Source organism: Choristoneura fumiferana, chromosome 18, assembly GCF_025370935.1.
Source record: "Choristoneura fumiferana chromosome 18, NRCan_CFum_1, whole genome shotgun sequence".
Classification (NCBI taxonomy): Eukaryota; Metazoa; Arthropoda; class Insecta; order Lepidoptera; family Tortricidae; genus Choristoneura; species Choristoneura fumiferana.
The window spans coordinates 20,473,027-20,488,510 of NC_133489.1; the positions used below are offsets into that span (position 1 = coordinate 20,473,027).

Sequence of the window (15,484 nt, forward strand, 5' to 3'; positions counted from 1 at the left end):
AATCAAAAACCCGACTGCCTTAAAAATACTATTTAAAAAGAAGAAAACAAGTCTAGTGGGCTAGAACTTTGTTAAGTAGCTAACTTAAAGTTCAACAGTCGGGATCCATTAGGTAATAATTTTTGAGCGTCACGATTTGAATGGGTCCCGACTGTTGAACTTTAAGTTAGCTACTTAACAAAGTTCTAGCCCACTAGACTTGTTTTCTTCTTTTTAGTTAGTATTTTTAAGGCAGTCGGGTTTTTGATTTTTTAAATTATTGTTCTATTTTCACACTTTTCTGTGAAAGTGGTATATTAAAACAGTTATAACCCGTATATTTATAATGGGCTAATTATTAGCTTTCATTTGATACCCCACTCAATAGGTTTAAACAAAAAATTTTTTGAAAACTTACAATTTGGCGCCAAAAATCCGCCATTTTGATTTTTTTACAATTTCATATACCCACTGTCACTCGCGTCATTAAGACGAATCTAATGACGTATCATTTATCAAAATCGGTGCAGCCGTTGAGTAGTTATGAGAGGACATAGGAATAGACATACTTACATACATACACATACACGTCAAACACATAACCTTCCTTCTTCGCAGTCGCTTCGCAGTCGGGTTAAAAGGCTAGCTAAAAAACGATTGTGGTCTTACTTTTCACGTCCACGATTCCAGATGTGACGTCACAGACAGCGCAGCAGTATCTGCACTGGCGGAGCGCGTGCGCCGCGAAGTTGGCGAAGTCACGATGTTGATCAACAACGCCGGGATCATGCCGTGCAAGCCGCTCGCGCAACACGCCGAGAAGGAGATCCGAACCATGTTCGAGGTCAACGTCCTGGCACATTTCTGGGTAAGACTTAACTTTGATTGGTGACATCGTATGTTGATCTACGTCTACGCCGTAGGCATTATGCCGTGTAAGGCCATTATTTAAGTTAACATTCATTTGCCTTTTGTCACCTGTCAATTCATCATCATCATAATCATCATCATCAGCCGTAGGATGCCGACTGTTGGACATAGGCCTCTCCCATACTGTTCGACATAGGACTGTGACATTTGCACCTGCAACCTTGTGCAAGGTCCGCCCGGATTGCTACCACCATCTTGCTCGCTAATCCTGCCGTGAAGCAACAGTGCTTGCACTGTTGTGTTTCGGCGTGGAGAGTAAAACAGCCGGTGAAATTACTGGTACTTGAGGTATCCCATCTTAGGCCTCTAGGTTGGCAACGCCAGGGGTATTGCAGATGTTTATGGGCGGTGGTGATCTCTTACCATCAGGAGACCCACTTGCTCGTTTGCCATCCAGCCGAATAAAAAAAAACACATTCGTTTTTTATCTTTTGCTGACTAAACAAACATACAATTTGGGAGAAAGAAGATTTTTCTTACATACAAGATACGCGCGAAAAACAATGCCACTCCTTGCAGTCGGGTTAGACAAACAGAAAAAAACAATACTATTATACACCTAATATAATTTTATTTACATCCTTAACGATGGTGACACCAACTGTTACCAAAAAGAGGTTTCCACTCGGCATGTGTTGCTACATAATGGTTGCAGCAACGCTGATTTTCTGCAGAGCCCCATTGCTAAAAGCAGGTATATTTAATTTCTTATCATTGAAGTGTTTTACGTGGCACAGCCGATCTATACAGAAATCTCTTCAGCACAGGCTGTAAATGCTTCCTCTCGTAACTTCCAGATGCTCCAAGCCTTTCTGCCATCCATGATGGAGCGTAACCACGGCCACATAGTGGCCATGTCGTCGATGGCTGGCATCCTCGGCCTCCGCAACCTGGTGCCCTACTGCGCGTCCAAATTTGCCGTGCGAGGCATGATGGAAGCCCTGCATGAGGAGATGAGGGAAGACGCTAAGGACTACAGTGGAGTAAGTAGATGAAAAAAATAATTTTGAGATACTTACGAGTAGCGTAAGGCTATAAAGACTAAAGGGTTTAACTTAAGATTATAAGTCAGGGATGATTCAAGCAATCACAGCTCGACGCAAAGGGCAAGTTTAAATAATACTAATTAAACGTGCAAACCAAGCCTTTTAATGGATAACCCTCTGTATTCTGTAAGTGAGTTTTCGGAAATAATCTTTTCTTGACATTATTTGAATATTTGTAAATATGTTTTAAGTAAATTTATTTTGTTATGACGATCCCTATTTGAGATACCATTTATTTATACTTAGTTTTAGTTTTAGGTACTTTTCATTGACATAATTAATAATTTGATTTCTTGACAACTCCCCCTTGAGGACGAATTTAATTTATTTTGACATTGTATTTTATTGATTGTTTTTTTTATATTTGCTTATTTTTACAAATTTTGACGATCTCAGCATACATTCTTATATAATCTGACTTAATGTATTTATATAATGTAATTGTTATGTTGAGTGAATAAATAAACTAACTAACTAACTAAACTAACAAACGATACTGAAAATATGGTACAATTTATTTATCTTTACTCACACTTTGACAAAACCAAAAAATAACTGACTGAAATACAAAAATATCACAAACACTAATATAAAAAATACACACACACAAACATCACGCCTGTATTCCCAAATTCGGAGTGAAAAAAAGTGTTTAGCAATAAAAAAAACTAAAATAAACAGAAAAAATATAAAATGCAAGGAATTTTCTGCAACTCGGATAAGGTTCTTAGCATAGGTACATTAAAATACCCGTAATCAAATAAAACGTTCTGAAGTGTTCATCTGAAGCCACTGCTGCATATCTAGTTCATTAGGTATGAGGATATTTTTATGCTGCTCGTTGCAAAGCTTTCAAATATTATCCAGTTGAAATAAATTTACGGAATAAATAAATTTACCCTTGGTTCGTGGGGTCCTAGCGCTTTAAAACTTTTTAAAGAAATTACAAAAATATTAGTAGACGTCACAGGTGACCGAAGAGCTGGCAGCTTCCTCGGACAAAGAATTAGCCTAGCTATTCAAAGAGGAAACGCTGCCAGCCTCTTCGGGACCTTGCCTAAGGGGTACTCTTTATGTTATTTGTTTTAGTTTTAGGTTATATTTTTTATTTTATGTAGGAAGGTTTGTTAGTTATGTTATGTATGAGGAGAAAATTAAGTTAATTATTGTATTTTGTTATTTTGTACCGAAATAAAATGTATCCTCAATTTACGGAAAAATGCTTGCTATAGCAGAATTTACCACACAATACAAATAATCTTCAATGAACACCGCACCGCAGTAAAGTGAGTAAAAAGGAGAAAAAGCAGGGTAGCAATATGCCACAGAATTTTAATTCACGATATTTTTTTCCGTTAGTGACTATGCAAATATTTAGACGGTAGGCTAATCTTAATTTATATTTCCTCTCCTCAGGTTAAGACTACAGTCATCTGCCCGTACATCGTCGACACAGGGCTGTGCAAGAACCCAAAGATCCGGTTTCCATCGCTGATGAAGATCGTGACACCTCAAGAGGCTGCTGACAATATTGTCGACGCTGTCAGGAGAAACTACTTGGAGATCACTATTCCTAGTTCATTATACTACGTTAACTTGGTAAGTTCGCACAACATTGCCATCATCCTGATCAGCCTCAAAACGTCCACTGTTGAAAAAAGCCCTCTTCTTAGAACACCACAATAAACGACAACTTGCAATATGAATCCACTAGAAGTGGGAGGCCTGTGAAAGCAACGTCTTTCGGTTTATGTTATGGTCGCCACTTGAGAACTTTTTCCCCCAACATCATTGTTTCCTTTGCTTACATGACTGACCGATAATTGATTCAACACCCCACACGTTCTTTTGTAAAAGGGAGTCTGAAGGGAGTTCTGAGTTAAGTTTTGAATTATGCCTTTCATTGAACTTTGCGCTTACTTAAGTAAGCACTTGACAATTGGTCCTTATTCCTCAGTAAATAGTTCATAATCGCAACCTTCGTGTGAATGTTCTGTTTTCTGAATCAGTTAGTCGATCAAGGATTTTCTTTTTATAAACTTAAATATCAAGATAGTTTTAACATTTCTATCTAACCTTTATCTCTTCTGTTTTACAGTTCCTGCGACCACTGCCCAGGCGTGTTCCCCTTCATCTGAAGGATTTTCTGGATTCGGGTCTTGAAGCGCAATAATTAATAATTAATTAAGTGTTGATTAATATGTAACTACTACTACGAAGCACGCCCATGGTGATTTATATAACGATCACCACGACTAAGACTGTTCATTGCGCGGTCGAGATGCTCACCGTACGGTGGTTAGCTAACCAGTTTTATGTCTATTCCGAATACCTATGGCTAAGTGTATTCCCTTGCATAATAAAATAATATTGCTTTTATCATGACAGGTGAGGCCACTGTTGTGCTTTAAGTATATTTTTTTGCAAATTTATGAACTATGAAGAATAGATGAATGATTATTTAATAGCCTCAAATCGCATGCCAAAACCTGAAATGAAGGCTGTGTGATGTTGGTCGTTTTTGTCAAACTTCAAACCTAAAATTGCTAAAGGTGGCTCCGAAGCGGTAACGTTTCGTGTGCTCTGCCTACCCCATTTGGGAATACAGGCGTGATGTTTGTGTGAGTGTGTGATGTTGGTTCACGGAAATACTGTGTTACCTTTTTTCACCGATTGTCAATCATTTAACTTCTAAGCAACTGAGATGAATCTTATTTGCTTTAAAAATACCACTATATTAAACGAGTTAAAATAAATTGAACTAAAATCAAGTACTCGTAACAAGCATAGCGCTCAAAAAGTTTTTATACTAAATATTGTTTTAAGTTAAAATGTGATTTGACTATAATGTCTATAATTGTCTCTGTAAATTTGCACATATATTTGGTAGCCTTGTCGTTTATTTGAGAGGAAATCGTCGTGATGTGCAAATTTATTAAACAATTAGACGACTGAATTAAAAAATAAGTAACAAAATACTGTAGGTAATTCGATTAAGTTTTCCCGCAAAATTAAAAACGTAAGTTTATTCCAATATTTCGAAGTGCCTTCATATTTTATTTATGTAAATAACTACAAAAGTGTCCATTAAAGTTGCTTTTAGACTTCATGTTTTTGCCATGATAAGGGCTCGTAGCCGTAGCGCCCTAGCAGACGCGGTTTGCACGATGCGGGTGGACGTCGGCGTCGAGTGCGACGGATCTTACTACGAAAGTCGCAAATCGATTCGTATCGGACCGTTCCTTTCATTCGCGTCTTAAATGACATAAGCGTATGCGGGACGGCAACATACGAACGAAGTTCGAGTTTTGCACTTCGTGATATAAGGCCTGCAGGGCTACTACGAAACTCGAAACTCGAAGTTCGTGTGGTGCGGTCCCTCTGACACTTACACTATTTAATACGAGAGCGAGAGGGACCGCACGACACGAACTTCGAGTTTCGGGTTTCGTAGTAGCCCTGCTGCACCCGCGCCATCTAGCGTAGGCACTACTAATAAGTACCCACGTTTATGTTTAAAATGGTAAATACGAAGTTTAGAGAGAATAGTCATAAGGGCAAAAGCAATTACCTAATTAATACTTAAGTCATCACAGTAAATAATGTACCTATAACGGGTGGAGTTCAAAAAGTTACACCATGATACCATGAATCAGTTATTAACCATACTTACCACTGACTGAAAAAGTTCCGTTGCGACACGATTTCATTCATACAATACAACTCCAATTTTTTATTCCTGTCTTATTTTAAATAACTGTGGAGAAAAAAACTGAACAGGAAATATTCAGTAATTTTAAGGGCTAGCGCATACATGCATACTAAACAGTTTGTCGATGCAAAATTTGTTCTATTTGTTAGTCCGGGCTGAAGCATAGTTCAACTTTTTCAACGACTAATCAGTTCACCCAATTCTGGGGTAACTTTAAAATAAGTTGTGGAATCCGGGCCATAATTATATTATATACGTTATCGAGATGTCAAAAATATATATAAGTACACACCTTTATTATATGCCAAACCGTAAGGATGTATACCTAGTGCCATTCACGAAGACGCGTGATTTTGTCAAAATAAGACATTAATGGCATTCTAATAAAAACCACGGCACGCGTCATCGTGAATGACTTTACCTATATGTTGATGCCATAACTGTATGGATATTTATGCCCTTGACTGTGTATATCTTCGGTTACCACAATAACTAAAAAAAATTATTCAAGTGCCATTAATATAGTACTGTTTTTCTAATAGATTTAATAAGTCGTTTCTTCTTTTAAAACACACGAAATTAACAAATTACAAAGGCGAACTTATTCCTTAAAGGGATAAGTAGGAGTGGGATAGGGAGGGAATTTTCATTAAAATATAGCTCGAATGCGCTTCTATTGAAGCAGAGACGAATAAAGATATGTAGGATGGATCTATTGTTGTTATTAAGATGATATGAGCGAGAGGGGGGAGGGGAAATCTGGTGCCTACTGCTGGTTTAAGCTCAGCTTTGATCAGCAAGCTGGTAGACGGCAGGTAACAATACTGTGGGCGTATTGTCTAACGTCCGAGCGCTGGAAATTCACTTCTCCATCACTTTCTACCATCATTTTATACCGTGTGACAGAAAAAATATTGCATTAGACAATTAGGCCTCTTTCATGTTTCTATGATTTTGTATGAAAGACATTCGGAAGATCGGCGGCAACCAGGACGTGACGGTAGACGACAATGTCTTCACCTTCCTATTGTATTGTGTTATTTGTGTTGTGTATTGTTGTTATGGTTGTTTTATTGTTGTCATACCTTTTATGACGTGGGGGACCCCACAATAGAGAAATCTTTCCTTAAAAAAATGACATGCATATGGGACGTGTATTGTTTTTCATACAAATTCAAAGAAACCAATACTTGCAATTCATAACTTTAATGCTTCATACGCATCAGCAGCTAACCGCATGGTTTTAGGGCCTATGCTAGCTGACGAGGTTTGCACAGAGCGGATCGACGCCTATTAAATAATATTGCGTTATATACACAGAAAACTATATTATTCTTTGAATTGTAAACTTATAAAAAACTCATTTAAACTATATGTGAAAGCTTAGATACGTTTAGGAATATATTTTCTGGTGTATTTTATTGTGATCAGTGTTTGTCGATATTTTTGTAAGATTAGTGAATAAGTGTGAACATTGAAAATATTATGTTTTTGAAAGGGATTTTAAATAAATAAATGTAATACAAGTCGTTCTTTATTTCATTGAAAAACCTTTTATGTAGGTAGCTTTTGGAAACAGGATAATCTAAAGGTGAAATTCTAGAGTTCAATAGTCGAGGCGTATTAGGTACTGAGATTTTTTGAGCTGGTCACGATTTTAAATGGATCCCACTGTTGAACTGACTTAACACAATTCTATACTTATATATTTTCCTTTTTAACTTTTATTAAAAAGGAAATTAAAGCAGTCGGGTTCTTTTTATTGAGCACTTTGACAGCTCTGGTGTTGACGATGGTGACTGCTTCCTGAATTTTTTTGGAGTTTAAGTACTCCTTAAGAATCGATTTTCATATAACCACTCAGTTGCTCGCGTGAAAAAAAAACGGCCATGAATTGCTCTTGTCTTGCGCTGCAATAGCGACGCAGTGTATTTCTGGCAACCACAGTTACCAGAAGCTTTTTGCTAAAATATATTTGGCAACCGTAGTTGCTCAAAGCTCAATTTTTTTATTCCAGAGAGCTGTCGTAAAACTAGCGTGCGTAAGGCGTTTGTTTCTATACAAACGCACATCGACGGTGCGTTTAAAAAACGCGCTGTGCGAGGTCCTTTAAAAGCGTTTCTTCCGCAGAGTACTTAGAGCAGCGCTCACTTTCCTGGGTTTTTTTTTATATATTTTTTTTTTATTCGTCTGGATGGCAAACGAGCAAGTGGGTCTCCTGATGGTAAGAGATCACCACCGCCCATAGACAACTGCAACACCAGGGTATTGCAGATGCGTTGCCAATCTAGAGGCCTAAGATGGAGTACCTCAAGTGCCAGTTATTTCACCGGCTGTCTTACTCTCCACGCCGAAACACAACAGTGCAAGCACTGCTGCTTCACGGCAGGATTAGCGAGCAAGATGGTGGTAGCAATCCGGGCGGACCTTGCACAAGGTCCTACCACCTGCAAATTTTTGCAAATTTTGCATAAAATAAAACAAATAGTACAATAATAATAATCATATTTATTTAAAGGTATACACTTTTGAATGTCTTCCGTAACTATGACTGACCTAGAACATTTACAGACGACCTATTATTTAAAGCCTATTTTGGCTACATTTACAACCGTCAACATATTGGTCTTAAAACCCGTCATATATTGGTCTTAGAAACCTTTACCCTATTACTATATAGTAATATAGTTACTTTTTCTGCGCCTCCATTTACCATATATACATAAATATTTTTTCAACTCCATAATAATATACCACATATATGTATATAATATATATTTTTCACTTGACATGTTATTATAGATTAACCGAACTGACATGACACAAACTCGCAATACTAATTAAGTACAAGTATCTAATTATAGTTCTCTAGAACTCCTTGACTTATTTAGTCATTTCTTTTTGATGCGTTTCTGCGTTTATTTGTGTGTCTGATTGGCCCAGGAAGATACATCCTGACCTGTAGGGCTACTACTCAATTCGGAAATCGAAGTTCGCATCATACTGTCCCTCTCACTCTCGTATGAAATAACATTAGTGTCAGCGGGACGGTACGATACGAACTTCGATTTTCGAATTTCCTAGTAGCCCTACTGACCTCTATTTTATAACGTAACAGTTACTAACATCATATTGAGATATATGCCTTGAGAAGTTCCGTTTAAGGTAAATCTGGCTTCATAATTAGCTATAAAATTCATATTAAATGATATTGTAACGGATAACTCACGTCTTAAACCGAGTTTAGCTCGACATGTTTCGGGCTATTTCGTAGCCCTTCCTCTCAGGAGCACGCGACTCGGCGGCTGCCGCAACACGCACACAACGCGCCACCGCTCTGCTCGCGCGAGCAGTCGAGTCGCGTGCTCCTGAGAAGAAGGGCTACGAAATAGCCCGAAACATGCCGAGCTAAACTCGGTTTAAGATGGGAGTTATCCGTTATAATATCATTTAATATGAGTGAGTCTCACGGTAGTTTCATGTTCAAAATAGCTATAAAATTAGACGGAGTTCAGTCACTTTGAAAAGAAAACAGGTCGATTATAAAAGTAAGCTCGGCATGTTCTGTTCGGCGTGTGTTCCGTTCAAGCACACCTTAATAATGAACCACGGATTAGACCAAAACACGTCGGGCTGACTTTGGCTACAAACACACAAGTGACCCAAGTGACCCATTCTTTTACGAGTATCCGTGAGTTATATTTCAAATATCTCAGTCACGGTAGTCTCATATTATGACATTTTGTTAAGTATACTTACCTATATCTAGCAGGGATGTTACGGAACTCCGATTCCGTTTCCGTTAAGTCGGAACTTCCGTTTGATATTAAACATCCGTTTCGGTTCCGGTTCCCGGAAGTTCTATCGGATGTCAATGCTTACCGGGGCGACTGTACATCAATGAATGAATGCTAATTATGTAACGATACTGACACTCGCGATCACAATCTAATGACAGTTTTTGTATGCGAAAACTATCATTTGAATTGAAAATACAAACTGAAATATAGATGCACAGAAAAAACAGAAAAATAAGACCATCACTGGGAATCGAGCCCAGGTCCTCGGTAATCCGTACCGCGCGCTATACCGCTACAACACTGATGGTCAAGTAAAAATTTGGAATTGAAATAAAAAATACAAAAAGATTCCAAAAAACCAATCTTAATTTGATTGCTTAGTAACGATATTTCTAGTCCGGGTGAGCGGTTAGTTCCAATGGAGTGCCGAAAAAAGTTTCTCGATGAGGGCTACGGCATAGATGTCGCTAGCGTCACTGCTTAAGTGACTAAGTGAGAAACAAACAAGCTGAGATATGAGGTCCATAGGGGAAATTCGTGTCGGTACCGTTGATCATCAGTGGTGTAGCGGTATAGCACGCGGTACGGATTACCGAGGACCTGGGTTCGATTCCCAGTGATGGTCTTATTTTTCTGTGCATCTATATTTCAGTTTGTATTTTCAATTTAGGTTTTACGGGATGACCGTAAAAGTAAAAATTTGGATTTGAAATAAAAGATACAAAAAGATTCCAAAAAACCAATCTTAACTATCATTTGATTGTGATCGCGAGTGTCAGAAACGTTACGCAATAGACCCTCAGGTTTAGTAGACCCGAACCTTAACATCTCGTCCACCTGTCACTCAGGCTCCGAATCTGGTTCCGGTTCCGATTCCGTTTCTATTTCCGATAAACTAAATTGAAAACATCTGGTTCCGCTTTCGGTTCCGATAAAACCACATCCGTTACATCTCTGGTATCTAGATATGCACATTCGAAGAAAATGAAGGGAGTTTAGACTTGCAAGAAAAATCGTGCATGTTGCGTTCGATTGACCTCTAGATGATTTTTCTTGCAAGTCTAAACTCGGCTTTAAGTAGGTGCAGCCGGCAGCAAGTGAAGGTAGGAAGTGAGTAGGATACAATTCACATGTGTAATTTCAAAAAAAAAAAAATTAAATTTATGAGTAGGTGGGTATTCAGTATTTCTAAAATATAAGAGATGTCGCCCATGAGATTAATACTTTATTTCTTCAGAAATCCATTTTCTACGATAAATTATTAAACCACTACATATCACTACCCGCTACCTTTAAGTTACTTATTGCCTGACGCAGGACAGTACTCATAAATATATCGCTACACAGTTGCTTTTATTTCAAGTTTCCCTTAGGAGGGTTTTCACAGAGGCGAAATATCGCTAGATGGCGTTAGAATCGTGAGGTTCGTTTGACATTTGACGTTTGCTTGCGATTGGCTCATTTAGTTATTTAACCAATCACGAGCAAACGTCAAACGGACGGCACGATATTAACGCCATCTATTTCACCTCTGTGAAAACCCTCATTGGTAGTTAATTTGCTTTTCTTTTTAACATTAATTTAGAATAATTATATTATAATGTCAATTCAACGGCTTATTTATTATCTGTTAAAGAATTATTAAAAAACATCTTTGAAAATTACAAAATAATATTTTTTATAGTTTTTTTTTGTTGTGGTGGAAGAGATGGGTACGCATCATCCATAGTGCAAATATTATAAATACGAAAATGAGCGTTTGTTTGTTTGTTACGCTTACATACTTAAAGTACTCAACCGATCGTGATAAAATTTGATGTGGAGATAGTTTGAGACCGTGAAAAGGAAAAAGTTTAGGTTTTCATCTCAAAAAATTGTCTTGTTCCTGCGGGCACGTGACAAAAACTACTCTATATCTTTACTTTAAAATAAATTTCATTTAAATCACTTCAGCGGTTTAAGCATGAAGAAGTAACAGACCAACAGACATATTTCACATATAATATTGGCAAGTTTAATACCTATACCGAAGATTTTCTGTGCTGTAGATTTCTGTGCATTCTGTCATGGAATAAAAAATGAGGTTAGACAGGCCCAGCAAGCGTGACACACGCGACGCAATGAGGGCTGTCGCGTATGAATTCGCCGCTAGAGGCGCTAGTGTAGCGTGAGGTCTCCGAAATGTCAAATCTCATAGTTTTTGGGTGAGCTACGCGGGTTTATTTATAATTAGAATACTAAGGGGCTGTTTCATCATCCATTGATTAGTGTTAACTGGCGGTTAGGTGTGATGCCGTCTCTATTTGTTTTGTTCGAATAGACGGAGACGGCATCACATTTAACCGTCGATTAACGCTAATCAATGGATGGTGAAACAGCCCCTTAATTTTGTGAATATTTTGCACTACCTGAAATGAATTATGACAATTATGCGTTACGGGACAATGAATGTCTCAGGTTTTGAGACAGTTTTGTCTTTCGGAACAAAACGGGAGTACACAACCCCGGGAGTACGGGAGTGGCTGAATATTTTTATGGTACGGTTTTAAGGTGTATTAAATATGATATTAATCTAAACTTTGTTTTCACGCCCGTATTATCCGACTTCGAAAGCCACACTTAAAACCTCACACAACAGTGGCGCCATCTAGTGAGACAAAAAAAGATAGCCCTCATTATGATCGCATGCTCCTACACCACACATGAAAGAACACAGTGCGAGAGATAAAGTGCTGGTAGATATAGGCAGAAGACATTGATTTTCTTAAACATTACTAACATACTTAGATCAATCTATCCATCAAGTGATATAGAAATCGGTTAATCAGATGTTTTGTCCCAATTTTAGGTACACGTTAGAAGAAATGTATAAGAGTCAGGTATATCAATTTACTTGCACCTCACTTCTATATCACTTTAACAAATACGAATAGATACCATCAAAGTTAACTCTTATTCAGTAATTTTGTCTTAATTCTACCGACTTATTTTTTCAAGTGACTTATATCTCATGTCATAATTTGTACAATTTAATATTTGATGAGCTGACTTTGACTAGGTCATAGAAGATAAACAATCGACACAAAACAGTTAAAAAAATAAACGTACTTATTTGTTAATTAGGTGTTTAAGTATTTTATTTAACAGCTGATTATATACGTACCTACTTATATAATGTCTTAAGCTGTAGTGATTTTCGCTTATAGCAAAAATACCCCAAACACTAATCTTGACCATGACCACTGTGATGTGGTCGAAACGTCGTGTCAAATATTACGAGTGTGATAAGTCCTGTTTGGGGTATTTTAGCTACTTAATATTAGTACATAAATATTAATGAAATGAAATATAATAAATACATTTTAACCAAATAAATTTTGAAGGGTCCTTCGAGCCGGATTTTTTCATATTGTTATGTACCTAACCTACTAAAATTCGTTTAAAAAATAAACGATAAAGCTGTTAAAATTGATCTTAAGGTAAAACACATAGGTTTGGATAAAAATAACCATAAGAAACTTTAATAACAACACAATTTCACTATTTTTTTATACACTACCTTAGTTTAATGTACCTATTTAAAGCTAAGTTTACATTTAGCTTAAGAAAAGCATTGAATGCTTATTTTATTTAATGATAATAAAATACATATTGAATATGCTCTAAGTGCTTATTATTTGATCTCATTATTCATACCTACTACATTACACAAGGAACGTACAGACAATTAGTATTATTATAATAATATTTTTATGACACTAGATTATGTATTTTACAATGCGTGTGCTTGAACAAATGTAAATGTTAACACCCTGTTTAAAACAAAGTGTAAAATTGGTCACTACTTACACTAAAATGCTCCAATAGCAAATAAACGTTCACTTCAAAGAATGCCCACACTACATAATTGCCACACCCTCGATTTATACATTTCCAACTTAAGTCACTAATACCTGAATAATTAGCTATTAAAATACTTAATATAACTGAACCATATAATATAGGCGAGCATGTTGTACAGTGTCGACCAAACTGAATCATGTACGAGGATGGAACCTTTGTGCTACTGGTGCTACTACTGTCATATCGACATCCCATACTTTTGTCAAGGAAATCAGGGAAATTGATTAAATGTTAGAAGGTTCCACCTTTCCAGTATATAAAAAGTACTATGTGGTTCCACCCTACTACTTGAATCAGTTTGTTAGATTGTATAAGTAGTACCTAACGTGTCCGTGTAGATAACACGACGTACTATATTTTCAATTCTGTGCATTACTATACTTGGTTTGGATAGGTATTTAACTAAATGTAAACGAAATTCAGCTGCCAAATTTGGTACATTCGAGGATTTTAAACATTTTACTTATATATCATAGTACTTAATACAAATTAGTGTAGTGTATTTCAATTCAAAAATATAAATGTTTAGATAGTTTAATGGGGGAATTTCAATGTTTAAGACACAAATTGACGTTTTGTTTACATTTAATTAAATACCTATCCAAACCAAGTATACGATTGCAACACATTATAAACGAAGTATCAATCAATTTGCGTAATATTTAAAATGCCTTTCAAATCCCGAAGTTATTCTAACAATTATTTAATAATTGACTTCACTTTGTTTATGAGTTCTACTGATTTACCTTATTGATATTATTCTACACAGCATGATGAAAATGTAAATTATTAGTATTCTAAACAGTGTGGTGATATAATTAGCAGTATGTTTGGGTATTTCATATTTCTATACACACAGTCACTTCCATGGATGTAACTAAATACGCTTTCTAATATTTAAGAAAGTCCTTATTATAATTATGTTATGTTGGATTAAAAAATAAACGTGAACTCATCATAAGTTTAACTTTTTTTTGTATTAGAAACATCCATGGTAGTGAAATGTATAGAAGTGACTGTGAGCTCAAAATTGAAAAATACCCATTACCGCTTTCAAAGCAAAGAATTTTTAGTATTTAGAGTTTTACTACTTATTATTAAATAGTATTATTGTAGCTCATTTATTAAAATTTATAAGCTAGGTACTTCTCATTTTACCATTAAACATCTTGCTTGTGACGCCATCGTAGTTTTTGTATCGTAATCGGTTAAGAGTGTATTTCTCTACTAATTTTCTGATGGAGTAAATTAAGATTTGGGTTCCAACTAGTCATCCTTCCACCTTCCACCACATACCGATTTTGGAAGTTCAGAAAACGATATCTTTATAATGTTTTAAAGTTTCACGATGTCATTCGTAATTAAGAGCACACACAGGAGATGGGTAAATCCTGATCTGAAGATTTAAAAAAGTCAGATCCTCAAGCGGATCCGAATCCCTTATCGACTCCTTTCAAATCTTATCGACTCCGAGGAGTTACTAACTCTGACCAACCGATTGAATCGAGTGGCTGGCGATTGTCTTATATGCCTTAGTATTAAACCAATCAGGACGGAGTTTGATTGGAACAAAATCGCTTAGGCTTCGCTAGACAACACACAAATTAATGATCGCTCGACAAAACCGGATCCAATAAAGGAGTCGGAGTCGATATCGGAGCTGGCGTCGAAATTATCCATATCGGTCTGGGTGTGCTATTAGTTATTAATAATATTTTTACTAGGAGCAAGCGCCTTTAGCTACTGAAGCAACGACATTTTTAACAACTTCATACGTAAATTCTTTAAAATATGTCGATGTCCTTCAAATGTTGATAGTTGCGGTCCCAGTAGCCTCCGTTGTACAGCCAGTCTTCCGCCTTCGTGTACGGATTCGTGCCTTGACTGAACCACCTGAAAAAATATATATTTAGAGTTATTTTATGTAACAATATTGATGCATTGCCATGGTATCGTGGAACAATCGACCACGCAGAGATTGTCCGTCGAACTATAAGTATATTTTGTTGTTGTCGGCCCGTGTCGTGTATATTTGTCAGTATATCGCAGCCAATCTGTGTTGCACACAGAGGATTAATGAAATTGAAATTGGCAAACAGTGTATTCCTCTGACT

At 36.7% G+C, this 15,484-nt stretch overlaps 2 protein-coding genes across 8 annotated transcripts in view; one reads left to right on the forward strand and one right to left on the reverse strand.

Moving 5' to 3' along the window:
* Window positions 1-640: 640 nt before the first annotated feature.
* On the forward strand, window positions 641-7,196 carry LOC141438348 (epidermal retinol dehydrogenase 2-like). The gene is made up of 4 exons (XM_074102200.1): window positions 641-847; window positions 1,707-1,892; window positions 3,372-3,554; window positions 4,054-7,196. The coding sequence occupies exons 1-4, from the start codon at window positions 743-745 to the stop codon at window positions 4,126-4,128; spliced, it is 549 nt and encodes a 182-aa protein (XP_073958301.1). The 5' UTR covers window positions 641-742; the 3' UTR covers window positions 4,129-7,196.
* A 959-nt stretch (window positions 7,197-8,155) lies between these two features.
* Window positions 8,156-15,484, reverse strand: part of LOC141437830 (oxysterol-binding protein-related protein 1) — a 43,814-nt gene continuing 36,485 nt past the window's right edge. For all 7 annotated transcript variants that reach the window (XM_074101354.1, XM_074101360.1, XM_074101356.1 and 4 more), the window contains one exon: window positions 8,156-15,263. In XM_074101354.1, coding sequence (XP_073957455.1) covers window positions 15,155-15,263 — 109 coding nt within the window. In that variant the 3' untranslated portion in view covers window positions 8,156-15,154. The remainder of the gene's footprint in view (window positions 15,264-15,484) is intronic.